Consider the following 15047-nt stretch of genomic DNA (forward strand, 5'->3'; position numbering starts at 1 on the left):
ATTGTAGTGAGGATGAAGTCACTTAATGCTGCAAATGACATTTTCTGTTGAAAGCAGACAAAACTAAAGAACAGTTTTGATTTTCTCCTTAAAGCAGGTGTGTTGTTGTTATTGAGATGTTTTAATAATTTTACAGCACAGTGTGCCGCTCTCGCTCTCTCTGCTGATAGGAGTGAATGGAGCTCACCCACCAGCCTCTGTCTCTCACTTTCTCTCAAGTAATCATTAAAATAAGCTATTTATGAATTATTTATAGATCTATATAATGTTTATTTGACTATCCTTTGGATTCCAGTGTTTAAGAGATTGGATAGTCTAGTCTACACAATCCACAGCAAAATAATAATGACAGAGAGGGTATTATTTTCTTTTACACATGCGGGTATAGTAAATTGAAGCAGTAGTATCAAAAGCAGTAATTACAAGCCCCAGTCCAAAAGACTGGTTAATAGAAAATGCGCCTGGCAATGCCTGGAAGCAGCCCATACAGATCCCCATTTATTTTTCCTCCTCAATAATTCTTGTATTTTTTATGAAACTGAGCATAAATTAACTTACCGTAAGTGTATTTATTTGAAAGGTAGTATGCTGACGGTACGCTCTACCAGCCCTGGCTTCATAGCGTCTGCTTTTATTGTGACTTGTTTTAAATTGCATGCCCTCTTGCTTGTCTTTTTGATGCTCACATCTCCTTCTTCACCTTTCTGCTCTTTTGGTGTCTCACCAATCTGCTGAACTCTTCATCTTCTCTCATCTCAAAAAAACCACAAAAAAACAAAACAAAAACTTGACCACCATATTTTTATTACCTTAATTTCAGACTCCGCTTTTAACTAACAGACTGATGAAATTCACTATGATAATTTACTAATCAAAAACAAACCATAATACCAACGGCTCTATGATGTGTGAGAGACGGCTACTTTGTGTAAAGGTTTACCCGTGCTGTCAAATGTATTTATCCAAAGCATGCATTACACACTCAGTACTTACATTTAAATAAAACATGGGAGTGTTATACACAATGGGGGAATTTAGGTCCACGTTAAAGGAGCGAGAGAATCGCTCTTTTGCAACCATTTTGAATGTTTGCTATTACATATGATTCACTTGTCTGTACTGAATATTGTTATGTTATACTATGTTGTGACTTCTGCTAGTGTTTATGGAAAATACAAAGGCTTCACATTGTTAGTTCACTCTGCATGTCTGTGGAGTGAACAAACTGTATAAAGTGCAGGTTGTGAAAGTGTAGCTGTAAGTTCTAGTCTATTTCATGAATACAGTCAACAGGTAGTAGCGTACACGCAGGATAAAATGACAACATAACTTGGAAACTGATGTAAAATTTATCCTTTTTGATCTAAAACTTTTTTTAAGTTATTTGAGTTTTATTTCAGGTCTTTTATTAAAATTAGTATATGTTAACAGTACTTTGTCCCAACAGTAACTATGACTTGTGTAATATGTGTAGTAGTGTGATTACTCTAATCATAGTGTCTTTTAGGATGAGTGGTTTGTTTGTAAAAATGTTTCAGAGTAGTTATTATATTCCCTCATTGTCTTTCATTTCTAGAATTATATCAGGCTAGGAGCTTTATATAAGTCACGTAACTTAGAAGTACACCAAATGACTACACAGTTATTATGGTTAAATAAGTAGGAAAGCATGTTACATAGTGATTTGTAAGGTCTGAAGTTACAGTGTATTTTTTAAATAGAAGAGGCTGACAGTTGACATATTCTATGTTTTTATTGGCTCGGATTGGTAGGATAGGATTGTCTCCTACTGTAAGATTTTTGTCACCATCTTACAATACTTACAGTACATTACAAACCCATTACAAAAACACAGGTACACGACTGGCCGACATCTAAATCGACATCCGCTCATAAGCAAGGCTTTGAGGAAAATGCCACTGCAAGTTATCACTGTCCACAAAAAATAACAACAAAATTCAACACATACGTATTTTATTTTTATCAGTGAAATACAATAATCAGGTATTACAGTGAGTGGACAGTGGACATGTTACTGTCCTCCAGCTGTGGGAAGAATGATTTTGTTTGTGTCATAGTAGTTCTCCTCTATGAGAGGGACACCATCGGCCTCGCGCTGCTGAATCAAACGTTCGGCCTCTCTTCTGGCCCACTGCCGCATGCTGGAACACAAAAATGCACCAGTAAGAAAACCAGAATGAAACCTATAATTAAACAATAATTAACTCAAGTTTACGTGTAAACATTTCATTATTCCACTTAGACCTTCATGAATTCCAGAAAGAATATGAAATTGTGATTGTTTAGTCAACAGGACAACTTTCTACTCCATCCATGTTAAATCAGACTCAGAGTTGAAGGGTACATTTTTGGATCTTTTCTTTGCATGGTTTAAGTGAAGTTGTTAAGTTGCACCAGGCCCGTCTTGCATCCTGCCCCACCAACCTATCCAGCTCACCACCACAGTCATCAACTAGGAGCTCACCCTCTCTCTTCACGTGAGAGTCTAGAACATAAGCCGCACATTAACTTACAAACGCTGCTGTCTGCAAGCCTCATGTTATACTTTAAATCCTCTATATAAGGCAATTCTAAAGAGTTTTGCAAATACTTTCATTGTATTTACATTTTAAAAATATTCCAACTGTAAAATTTAAGTTTCTTAATCTCAAGTCACTGTTTAAAAAAAATAAAGTGTTATTAACTTGATATTCAGTTAGCGTCTGCTGTGCTCCTAAGTATTGCTTATTAATATATTGATAAGCAGCAGCTACAGTCCTGTGACAAAGTCCAGTGTCACAGGACTTTGTCAAGTTTAGACAAGACAAAAACACAGATGATCTAAGCAGTTGTATTTTTAACAAAAATAAAATAAAATACATGAGAACAAAATACTGAATGTATGCAGGAGGGTGTGAACAATAACATGTTTACCAAAAGTATGTAGAAAGTCTTTTCACTCATACTTCCCTATTCACTATTCCTCTGCTGCTTTGTATTACACAAACACGACAAAGATGATGTGAATTGTTAAAAACAGATGAGCTTCGAGTATGGAGGGCCTCAAAGGGGCCAGAATGGAATCAGAATTATTTCAAAGTCATTTCATGTAATGTGTCAGTGGCAGCTACGCCTTTAACCAAAGTCCTAAGAACACAGCTGATCAGGGCCGCGATTTAAAAACAAACAAAATCGGCCCTTCGTGATCGCTCAAAGAATTATATTTAATGACAGGAAGTTCATTCAATTGGATGTAGTGTTTTCAGGGGGAGATAAACAGAATCAACATTGTGGGGATTTCTTTACCTGGATGGTTGACTATGAATCAAGACATCATGCAAACATAAGTTTATTTCATTCTGTTTGATTACTGAAAGTTTTCCTTTTTATTCGGGCTGGTACAGTTACTGCTTGGGTAGGACATCTTAGTTTCCTCAGCAGGGCAGCATGTGGGGATTAATTGCTACACTGTAGATATTGGGGGTGGCTCATGTTCAAAGCAGCCACTCATTTTGCCTGAATTGTCGATTATGTCCGTCCATCGATTTGGTTAGGTATATTTCATCTTCCTCTGTCTCTTCCTCACTCTCTTGTAGGGACTGCATCCCTCCTGCACTTCTTCAAGGCTGATGCTTGCAATAGCCTCCTGTGAAACCCACCACAGTGGCTTGTGCATTGTTCAGATTTACACACCACTTCATAAATTAACCCGCATTTGGCCAGCGGGGGTGCCAATTTCCACCCGGGCGAGAAAATGCGGCTGGCTTAACCACGGCTCAGAAACGACGGCTCACTTTACAGCATTCATAGTGTTTTTAATCACAAGGTACTCTGATGAGGCAAAAAATGGGGACAATTTCAAAAACTGGTGACTAGTTTGTAGCGTCCCTTGACCATGATCCTTTACCAAAAAAAATAAAACTTAAAAAATAAAAACACGAAAAAAACAAAACACACATTTCTTAGATAATACCTAAAAGAATATTGTTTAAAGTGTTTGCAGATCTGAGTAGACACCAGTGGACTTTCCAAGTAGGAATGAGCAAAGGTTAAAGTACAAACTGGTAAAGAATTGCACAGCACTATACTGAAATATAATCAGACTTAATATATCAGTAACATACAAGTGCATACAAATAAACTTTGATATAAGTCTTGGTGGTGCCGACCATTATTGATCATACCTTTAAATTGAAAGGACACCTCGCTGCCCTTAAGTCTTTTTCTGTCAGGTGTTAATCTGATTTGATTTTTACTCTAGTAAAACTGAATTATATCCCATGTTCAACCTATGCTGAGAGGTGGGGGTCAGCAGGGGTTTTGAAAATTGTGTGCTGGGAGCCAGCTGTTGTTGGTGGTATGGTGACAGAGAATCCGTGTACGCACACATGCATGGTTGTGCATGTGTTGTAGAACACCGCAATTTTTCCAGTTATTTATTGCAATTCAAGTCCAATCAATAGCTTGAAATGGTACAAAGTGGTGAACTGCCAGAGATTTCAGAATTATACAAAAATTGATTAACAATTTAAAGCTGTTCTGCAAAAATGGAGGTTGATGAAGTCTTGAAAGTTGGTGCTACTAATTCCTACAGCTGTTCCAACCTCCTCTGTCTGCATAAAAGAAGTGTTGGAACACACTGTGGTACCATACCCTCGTCAGCATCAGTTGAACAGTATTGTACTGCAGAAAGTAGTGTGATGCTACAAAAATGGTCAGAAAAAGGGAATTAACAATGGAAGAGAGACAGACCATCATAACACTTATAAATGTAGGTCTGTCCTACAGAGAAACTGCAAAGAAAGTCAAAGTGTCAGTGAGCACAGTTTCCTTCACCATCCAAAGGCTCAGAAACAAACTGTGACAGGAAGAGGTCTGCAGACCCAAAGACACACCTGAATCAGACGACAAGTTTCTGAGAGTTAACAGCTTGTGTGATCAGCGGCTCACAGGACAACAGCTTCAAGCACAGCTCAGTAGGGGTCGTAGTAAGAAAGTCTCAGTTTCAGCTGTGAAGAGAAGACTTTGAGCTGCAGGTTTGACAGTTGCAGCAAGAAAGCCAGACGTCAGAATAAGACAAAGAGGCTTGTCTGGGTCATGAAACACCGACATTGGACTACTGAAGACTGGAAGAAGGTATTATGGACTGATGGATTAACATTTGAAATCTTCGGTTCATCACACAGGATCTTTGTACACCGTCGAGTTAGTGAAAGGATTGTTCCACTGTGTGGCATCGACTGTCAAACATGGAGGAGGAAGTGTGATGGTCTGGGGCTGTTTGCTGATCCAGGGTCGGTGACTCCTACAGAGTGAGAGACACCCTGAACCAAAAAAGCTACCACAGCTTTCTGCAGTGCAATACATCCTACAGCAGGATAATGATCCAAAACATAAGTCCAAGCTATGCCAGAACTACCTCAGGAAAAAAGCAAGATGGGAATAACTTTCTGGAGAATATTTGATTTCTATTGTAGAAAGAATGCCGCAGGTGTGCTCAGCTGTTATATCAGGTGCTACTTTAATGAGTCAAAAGTTTAGAATTTGGTCTATAAACTGATTCCATGATTTCTTTTTTTAACTCCAACTACTTATTTGTACCATGCTTTGATTTCAGAGTGCAATGAGACATTAAACTGCATAATTTTCAATTAAAAAAAATTGTGGTGTTCTAAAACTTTTGACCAGTAGTGTATATAATCCTATTTTAACTAATGACAAGACATCTGACATTTTCACTCTGTCCTTTGACAAAGAACCATAGCTAAGTCCCAAGCCTAGCCACCGTATGAACGAGCTGATATGAAAAGATAAATTGAGAACTCACCCATGGTCGGGTAAATAGTGGATAAAAGTTCCTCCAATGACGAGAGCAACTGAAATGCCAAAGAAGAAGCCCACTTTCATATTCCACTCATCCTCCACTGGATCGCTGGAGAAGCCATGGTAATCCGGATTCTGAAAAAACACAAAAGGGGACCAGTTTAAGTATCCAACATGCTTTCAGTCTGACTGAGAGGATTTTCAGGCTCCGGCACAACAACAGATTAGAATAGGTTTAGTCAGATGATACTGGCCTGTCTACACTTTCTGATATGATTTGTATGTTAACAGAACAACTAAAGTTCTTTGTTTAATTCAGGAGAACCTGACCTGAAACTGCCTTACCCAACTACATCTAGACAACTGACTACAAGCCAGAGGAAAGTTGAACCTGAGCAAGGCTCGCAAAATTTCAAAATCTCTGGTAGCCCTTTGGGCAGGCACTCTTCAGTTTTTGGTAGCCCAAAATAAATTTAAGTAGCCCGAATAAAAAAGAGAGCAATTTTTTTAATGTTTTGTATCTGTTACAAAATTGTACATTAAAGTATAATATTGTAACGGAAACAAAAATTAATCAGAAAGTTGTTAAAATACAAATCACAACAACTGTATAAAAATCACAGTCATCAACTCAAATACTTGTTTCTAATTGAACAGAAATTTCTATGAACCTGTAAGAACTGTGTAGAACATGGTAAATGGCCTGTATTTGTATAGCGCTTTTACTAGTCCCGCCTAAGGACCCCAAAGCGCTTTACATACCCAGTCATCCACACATTCACACACTGGTGGAGGCAAGCTACAGTTGTAGCCACAGCTGCCCTGGGGCAGAATGACAGAAGCGAGGCTGCCATATCGCGCCATCGGCCCTTCCGGCCAACACCAGTAGGCAACGGGTGAAGTGCCTTGCCCAAGGACACAACGACCGAGACTGTCCAAGCCGGGGCTCAAACCGGCAACCTTCCGATTACAAGGCGAACTCCAAACTCTTGAGCCACGAACATGAATCAGTCTGTGTCACATCCTGAATCTGAAATTTCCACTGAAGTCAAGGGTAAGGGGTGAGGGGAACCAAGATCGAGGACATTTGCTTTTTGAAGTTTGCAAAGACTGCTAAATTTTGACAATGGTAGTTCGCTCTTTGCAACATAGTATGCTTTTGAAAGATTTTTCAGGACTTCTTCTTGTGCTTGGTTTATTTTTAGTATGTTTTTTGCAATTGCTGTTTGTTCTGGGAAAGATATTGCAGACTGAGCAATAATGCATTTCTTGCATTTCTCATGGGTTCTGATGGGGTCTTTCTTAAAATTACTGGTCCCAGTTACAAAGGCGCTTGTCGACTCAAATGAAATGAAACTCACAACACACCTGGCAGAACATCATGTTATTTAGGCAAGGCAAGGCAAGTTTATTTATATAGCACAATTCAACAACAAGGTGATTCAAAGTGCTTTACAGAGACATTAAAAACAAAAACAAATAAAAAGCATGATTTAAATTTGATTAAAACAAACAAACAAACAAACAAACAAAAACAAACAAAACAGTATATAAAATCAAATATCAAAACAGTAGATAAAATCAGAACAGTAGATAAAATCAGTAGTTAAAAAGTAGGTTTTGAAATTTAAACTTAAGTGTGGATTTGGTGCTTTATTCAAATGCAGCTGAGAATAGGTGAGTCTTCAACCTGGATTTAAATAAACTGAGTGTTTCAGCTGATCTGAGGCTTTCTGGGAGTTTGTTCCAGATATAAGGAGCATAAAAGCTGAATGCAGCTTCTCCGTGTCTGGTTCTGACTCTGGGGACTGATAACAGACCGGATCCAGATGACCTGAGGGATCTGGAAGGTTCATACTGGGTCAGGAGGTCACTGATGTATTTTGGTCCTAAACCATTCAGAGCTTTATAGACCAGCATCAGAACTTTACAGTCTATCCTCTGACGGACAGGCAGCCAGTGTAAAGACCTCAGAGCTGGACTGATGTGGTCCACTTTTTTGGTCTTAGTGAGGACTCTAGCAGCAGAGTTCTGAATGAGCTGTAGTTGTCTGACTGATTTTTTAGGTAGACCTGTAAAGATGCTGTTACAGTAATCAAGCCTACTAAAGATGAATGCATGGACTAGTTTTTCCAGGTCCTGTTGAGACATCAGATCTTTTATCCTTGAAATATTCTTGAGGTGATAGTAAGCTGATTTTGTTATTGTCTTAATGTGTTTTTCTAAGTTTAGGTCTGCATCCATCACTACACCCAAATTTCGCGCCTGGTTTGTGGTTTTTAGGTGTATAGATTGAAGTTCTCTGGTGACCTGTAATCGTTTTTCTTTGGCACCAAAGACTATTACCTCAGTTTTGTTTTTGTTTAGCTGGAGAAAATTGTGGCACAACCAGTCATTAATTTCCTCAATGCATTTACCAAGAGCCTGTACAGGGCCTCGGTCTCCTGGTGACATTGTGATATATATTTGTGTGTCATCTGCATAGCTATGATAGTTTATTTTGTTGTTCTTTATAATCTGTGCCAGTGGGAGCATGTATATGTTAAACAGAAGGGGTCCCAAGATGGAACCTTGGGGAACTCCACATGTGATACTTGTCTGCTCAGATGTGAAGTTACCTATTGATACAAAGTATTTCCTGTTTTCTAAGTATGTTTTGAACCAGTTTAGTACAGTTCCTGAAAGACCTGCCCAGTTCTCCAGTCGTTTGAGTAATATGTTGTGGTCAACTGTATCAAATGCTGCACTGAGATCCAGTAGAACTAAGACTGACATTTTTCCACTGTCTGTATTCAGACATATGTCATTAAACACTTTGGTCAGAGCGGTTTCAGTGCTGTGGTTCTGTCTAAAACCTGACTGGAAGGCATCATAGCAGTTATTCTGTTTTAAGAAGTAATTGAGCTGTTGAGAAACTGCTTTTTCAATAATCTTACTTAAAAATGGGAGATTTGAGATCGGCCTGTAGTTATTCATTTGTGTCTTGTCAAGATTGTCCTTTTTCAGTATAGGTTTAATTACAGCAGTTTTTAGTGATTCTGGAAACACACCTGATATTAAAGAAAAGTTGACGATCTGTAACAGGTCTGACTCCAAAGTCTGTGTGATCTTTTTGAAAAAACTTGTTGGCAGGACCTCTAAACAGCAAGAGGAGGAGTTCAGTTGACCTAAGATGTCCTCCAGGTTGCTGTTAATAGGGTGAAACTGTTTGATGGTGTTTAAACAGTTTTTCGGTGGACACAGTACATTTCCTGGATCTGCTGTTGATGTATTAATTGCTTGTCTAATCTTTTGGATTTTTTCTTTGAAGAATTTGGTAAAGTCATTGCAGGCCATGGTCGAATGAAGTTCAGCTGCCACTGACACAGGAGGGTTTGTTAGCCTGTCAACTGTAGAAAATAAGACCCGAGTGTTATGACTGTTTTTGGTGATGATGTCAGAGAAGTAGGACCTCCTTGCACTCCTCAGTTGTAAGTTATAATTGTGAAGTTTCTCTTTATAGATGTCATAATGAACCTGGAGGTTTGTTTTTCTCCATCTGCGCTCAGCTTTCCTACACTCTCTTTTTTCATTTTTCACCATTTAGCTCGTCATATTCCAGCCACAGAAATTCTTTTGTCCATGAAACCAAAAAAGCTGAGCTTTCTTTTTGCCTCATAGTCTGATTTGTCATAACTTTTCCGTTTTGTGGTCGGCTTTTATTTGGCTGTCCCTTCTTCACCCTGACCTGTCTTATTTGGCTCAGCAGAACTAAAATTCCAGCGTAAATCCTGCTGCTTTTACACACGTACTTACATAACGGTCAGTGATTCTCTGCGCAATCAACCTCTCACATGTTTAAGCTTGCTGTGGGAGATTTCACTTGTCACGTTTGAACAGTAAGCTAATGAGTGATAAGACGATGTCAGAGGAATTGGTGCGCAATTAATCGTCACTCACTAATCGGTGCTGCCGCTCTCTACACACCGTTCGCGCGAACGCAAAGTGAAAGCAAAAAACAAGCACAAATTCAAACGCGATTTCAATGTGTCACATATTGACAGTGGCTCATAGATGCCAATGACATAATTACTCAGCTACATTTCCGAAAGAAAGCAAAAGCATTGACATATATTTTCCCTTCCTATGATAGCCCGACGGGCAGGGCTGAGATAGATTTTGGTAGCCCGACTGGAAAAATCGCTAGCCCCGTCGGGCTAGCGATTTTGCGAGCCCTGCTGAGGAATAAACTGAAGAAGTTCCAAACGCTTAAACTTCCCACAGACATTTTCCTGCATTATCAGGTGACCTCTTCTGACAGGGAATAGCCTAAAGCAGCTTTGAACATCAGCCTAATATTATGGACAGTTTGTGATATTTACACATTTGTGAAATATTAATTGTTTTTCTGATAAGCATATCCAGGTTTTATTTTAAATTAAGATGCTTTGTGTTAAAGTACCCCATTGCTCTACCAGCTCAGTGCGGCTCTTTCTGCCTTAAAACCTTCAAACTCAGTCTAATCATACTTCAGTACTTCAATCATGTTTCAATTCTGTGCAAACCTCAGGTGGGTTATGTTTGCATCTTATAGTAAATATTTGTACAATCTGTATCACTTTGTATTTTTCCTGTTTCCTTTCTCTGTTGTGAAGATAGCTGAGATTATTTGTAGAGGCTTTGTAAGATTCACACAAAAATACACTGCTTAAAAAACAAACAAACAAAAACAAAACGAGCACTTGATCAGATCTCACGGGCAGTTTAAACTCTTGTTAGCAGAGCTGGGGGCACATCTGAGGAGGCAGACAAATCATTTCAGAGAACCGATTGACCCAGAGCAGGCTAGCTGTATGTCTGCGGTAAAATTAGTATTTTTTAAGTAATTAATTAATTAATTAATTTCTATTTTTAATCATTCCCATACAATTGTATATTCAGCACTGGCGCGCAATGCGGAGCTCTTAGTGCACTTGTTGCAAAATAAACCGATCTCAGTTTATTTGGATCTGAAGAATCGCAAAAATCGAGCTTGGTTGGAAAAAAATAAATGCCGCAAATTCGTCCAGTGAAAAAACGCAGTCGGTGTGAACGGCAGCATTAATGGGCGAGTCCGAAAATAATTTAAACGCACAAAATTGTACGCGTCCGGCGTACGAGCCCCTTTACTGTTTAAAAATAACATTAGCATGCCTACAATCTGATCGAGCAGAACTCACCTTGACATACGGGCTGACCTCACCGTGACCAGAATGCTGGACCTCGGGGTGGAGTTCCGTCATCGCGGTCGAGCCTGTAGCACTGTTCGCTTTAGACTGGGAGACGAACCGGGCTGGTGGATTATAAAGTAACCGGGGCAAAGTCAGCCCAAACCGCGAAATTCGGGTCAACATTTTGCCACTCGTGAAGGATACTGTTAGCCCGGAACCGGAAACTACAGTTTCAACTCTTCTTCTTCTTATTTTTGTTTGCGGTTACCAAATAACGAAACGCTGCCACCAACTGTGATGGAGTGTGGACCGAAATGACACTCGGAAAAAAAAATGTCAGGCAGCATTTACGTGTGTACACTTATAAACAGTTCCACACATCACTAACCACCTAGCATATCTGCAAGATCATTAGCCTGCTATAACTATTGTGTTTGCTAAGATTAAAAGAGCACTAAGAGAAGTGCACTAAGCACTAAGAGAAAATGAATGTTCCATATCATAACACTGCAAATCATAAACCGCATGTTCTCCTTAAATTGCTGGCTGTCTGAGTGGTGTCCCAGAAACGATGTGGGCTTCATAGATAATTGGCAAACCTTCTGGAGGAAACCTGGTCTTGTTAGGAGAGACGGCATCCATCCCACTTTGGATGGAGCAGCTCTCATTTCTAGAAATATGGACCAATTTATTAAACCCCCCAAAATATGACTATCCAGAGTTGGGACCAGGAAGCAGAGTTGCAGTCTTACACGCCTCTCTGCAGCTTCTCTCCTCCTGCTACCCCCCCAAAAACCCATCTCCATTGAGACTGTGTCAGCTCCCAAAAAGACAAAAAACAAACTAAAAACCAGCAATAAACAACTTAAACATAAAAAATCACAAAGAAAGAACAATACAGTATCCACATCTGAACCAAAGAGTAAAACAGTGAAATGTGGATTATTAAATATTAGGTCTCTCTCCTCCAAGTCTCTGTTAGTACATGACTTAATAATTGATCAACAAATCGATTTACTCTGCCTTACAGAAACCTGGTTGCAGCAGGATGAGTATGTTAGTTTAAATGAATCAACACCCCCGAGTCATTCTAACTACCAGAAATCTCGAAGCACAGGCCGAGGGGGCGGTGTGGCAGCAATTTTTCACACCAGCCTATTAATTAACGAAAGACCAAGACAGACTTTTAATTCATTTGAAAGCCTGATGCTTAGCCTCGTCCACCCCAGCTGTAAAACTCAGAAACCAGTCTTACTTGTTATTATCTATCGTCCACCTGGGCCTTACACAGAGTTTCTCTCTGATTTCTCAGACTTTTTATCTGATTTAGTGCTCAGCTCAGATAAAATAATTATTGTGGGTGATTTTAACATTCACGTAGATGCTAAAAATGACAGCCTCAACATGGCATTTAATCTGTTATTAGACTCAATTGGCTTCTCTCAGAATGTAAAAGAACCCACCCACCACTTTAATCACACTCTAGATCTTGTTTTAACATATGGCATAGAAACTGAACATTTAACAGTGTTTCCTGAAAACCCTCTGCTGTCTGATCATTTCCTGATAACATTTACATTTACAATAATTGATTACACAGCAGTGGAGAGTAGACTTTATCAAAGTAGATGTCTTTCTGAAAGTGCTGTAACTAAGTTTAAGAATATAATCCACCCACTGTTATCATCTTCAATGCCTTGTACCAACATAGAGCAGAGCAGCTATCTGAACGCTACTCCAACAGAGGTCGATTATCTTGTTAATAATTTTACCTCCTCACTACGTACGACTCTGGATACTGTAGCTCCGGTGAAAACTAAGGCCTCAAATCCGAAGTACCTGACTCCGTGGTATAATTCTCAAACACGTAGCCTAAAGCAGATGACTCGTAAGCTGGAGAGGAAATGGCGTGTCACAAATTTAGAGGATCATCATTTAGCCTGGAGAAATAGTTTGCTGCTTTATAAGAAAGCCCTCCGCAAAGCCAGAACATCTTACTATTCGTCACTGATTGAAGAAAATAAGAACAACCCCAGGTTTCTCTTCAGCACTGTAGCCAGGCTGACAAAAAGTCAGAGCTCTACTGAGCCAACCATCCCTTTAACGCTAACTAGTAATGACTTCATGAACTTCTTCACAAATAAAATTTTTATCATTAGAGAAAAAATTACCAATAATCATCCCACAGATGTAATATTATCTACAGCTACTTTTAGTACCATCGATGTTAAGTTAGACTCTTTTTCTCCAATTGATCTTTCTGAGTTAACTTCAATAATTAATTCCTCCAAACCATCAACGTGTCTTTTAGACCCCATTCCTACAAAACTGCTCAAAGAAGTCCTGCCATTAATTAATTCTTCGATCTTAAATATGATCAACCTATCTCTAATAATCGGCTATGTACCACAGGCCTTCAAGGTGGCTGTAGTTAAACCCTTACTTAAAAAGCATCTCTAGACCCAGCTGTCTTAGCTAATTATAGGCCAATCTCCAACCTTCCTTTCATATCAAACATCCTTGAAAGAGTAGTTGTCAAACAGCTAACAGATCATCTGCAGAGGAATGGCTTATTTGAAGAGTTTCAGTCAGGTTTCAGAGCTCATCACAGCACAGAAACAGCTTTAGTGAAGGTTACAAATGATCTTCTTATGGCCTCTGACAGTGGACTCATCTCTGTGCTTGTCCTGCTAGACCTCAGTGCAGCGTTCGATACTGTCGACCATAATATCCTATTAGAGCGATTAGAACATGCTGTAGGTATTACAGGTACTGTACTGCAGTGGTTTGTATCATATCTATCTAATAGACTCCAATTTGTTCAAGTAAATGGAGAGTCCTCTTCACACACTAAGGTCAATTATGGTGTTCCACAGGGTTCAGTGCTAGGACCAATTCTATTTACATTATACATGCTTCCCTTAGGCAGCATCATTAGAAGACATAGCATAAATTTTCACTGCTATGCAGATGACACGCAGCTCTATCTGTCCATGAAGCCAGGTAACACACACCAATTAGTTAAACTGCAGGAATGTCTTAAAGACATAAAGACCTGGATGGCCGCTAACTTTCTGCTTCTTAATTCAGATAAAACTGAGGTTATTGTACTCGGCCCTGAAAATCTTAGAAATATGGTATCTAACCAGATTCTTACTCTGGATGGCATTACCTTGGCCTCCAGTAATGCTGTGAGGAACCTTGGAGTCATTTTTGACCAGGACATGTCCTTCAATGCACATATTAAACAAATATGTAAGACCGCTTTCTTCCATTTGCTAAAATTCGTTTCTAAAATTAGAAATCATCTCTAAAATTAGAAATATCCTGTCTCAGAGTGATGCTGAAAAACTAGTTCATGCATTTATTACTTCCAGGCTGGACTACTGTAATTCTTTATTATCAGGATGTCCTAAAAACTCGCTGAAAAGCCTTCAGCTGATCCAAAATGCTGCAGCAAGAGTACTGACAGGGACTAGAAAGAGAGAGCAGATTTCTCCTGTTTTGGCTTCCCTTCATTGGCTTCCTGTTAAATCCAGAATTGAATTCAAAATCCTGCTCCTCACATACAAGGTCTTAAATAATCAGGCTCCATCTTATCTTAATGACCTTGTAGTACCATATCACCCTATTAGAGCACTTCGCTCTTGCTCTGCAGGCCTACTTGCTGTTCCTAGAGTGTTTAAAAGTAGAATGGGAGGGAGAGCCTTCAGTTTTCAGGCCCCTCTTCTGTGGAACCAGCTTCCAGTTTGGATTCGGGAGACAGACACTATCTCTACTTTCAAGATTAGGCTTCAAACTTTCCTTTTTGCTAAAGCATATAGTTAGGGCTGGACCAGGTGACCCTGAATCCTCCCTTAGTTATGCTGCAATAGACGTAGGCTGCCGGGGATTCCCATGATGCATTGAGTTTTTCCTTTCCAGTCACCTTTCTCACTCACTATGTGTTAATAGACCTCTCTGCATCGAATCATATCTGTTATTAATCTCTGTCTCTCTTCCACAGCATGTCTTTCTCCTGTTTTCCTTCTTTCA

The 15047-nt window shown here is 39.3% G+C and overlaps 1 protein-coding gene across 1 annotated transcript; it reads right to left on the reverse strand.

The window, feature by feature from the left end:
* Nucleotides 1–1734: 1734 nt before the first annotated feature.
* ndufb11 (NADH:ubiquinone oxidoreductase subunit B11) lies at nt 1735–11269 on the reverse strand. The gene is made up of 3 exons (XM_003454250.4): nt 11022–11269; nt 5828–5958; nt 1735–2162 (listed from the first exon to the last, which is right to left on the reverse strand). Exons 1-3 carry the CDS (start codon nt 11193–11195, stop codon nt 2033–2035), a joined length of 435 nt encoding a protein of 144 aa, XP_003454298.1. The 5' UTR covers nt 11196–11269; the 3' UTR covers nt 1735–2032.
* Between the last annotated feature and the right edge of the window lie 3778 nt (nt 11270–15047).

The sequence above is a fragment of the Oreochromis niloticus genome, linkage group LG20 (assembly GCF_001858045.2).
Source record: "Oreochromis niloticus isolate F11D_XX linkage group LG20, O_niloticus_UMD_NMBU, whole genome shotgun sequence".
In the NCBI taxonomy this organism is placed as follows: domain Eukaryota; kingdom Metazoa; phylum Chordata; class Actinopteri; order Cichliformes; family Cichlidae; genus Oreochromis; species Oreochromis niloticus.

Bases quoted from the DNA above. Each gene is read 5' to 3' on its own strand.
- ndufb11 (XM_003454250.4), bottom strand. From the start codon at position 11,195: ATGTTGACCCGAATTTCGCGGTTTGGGCTGACTTTGCCCCGGTTACTT. The intron at 5,959-11,021 runs GTGAGTTCTGCT...GTGTTTTTTCAG, and splicing joins AGGTCAGCCCGTATGTCAAG to AATCCGGATTACCATGGCTT. The intron at 2,163-5,827 runs GTGAGTTCTCAA...TTTGTGTTCCAG, and splicing joins CACTATTTACCCGACCATGG to CATGCGGCAGTGGGCCAGAA.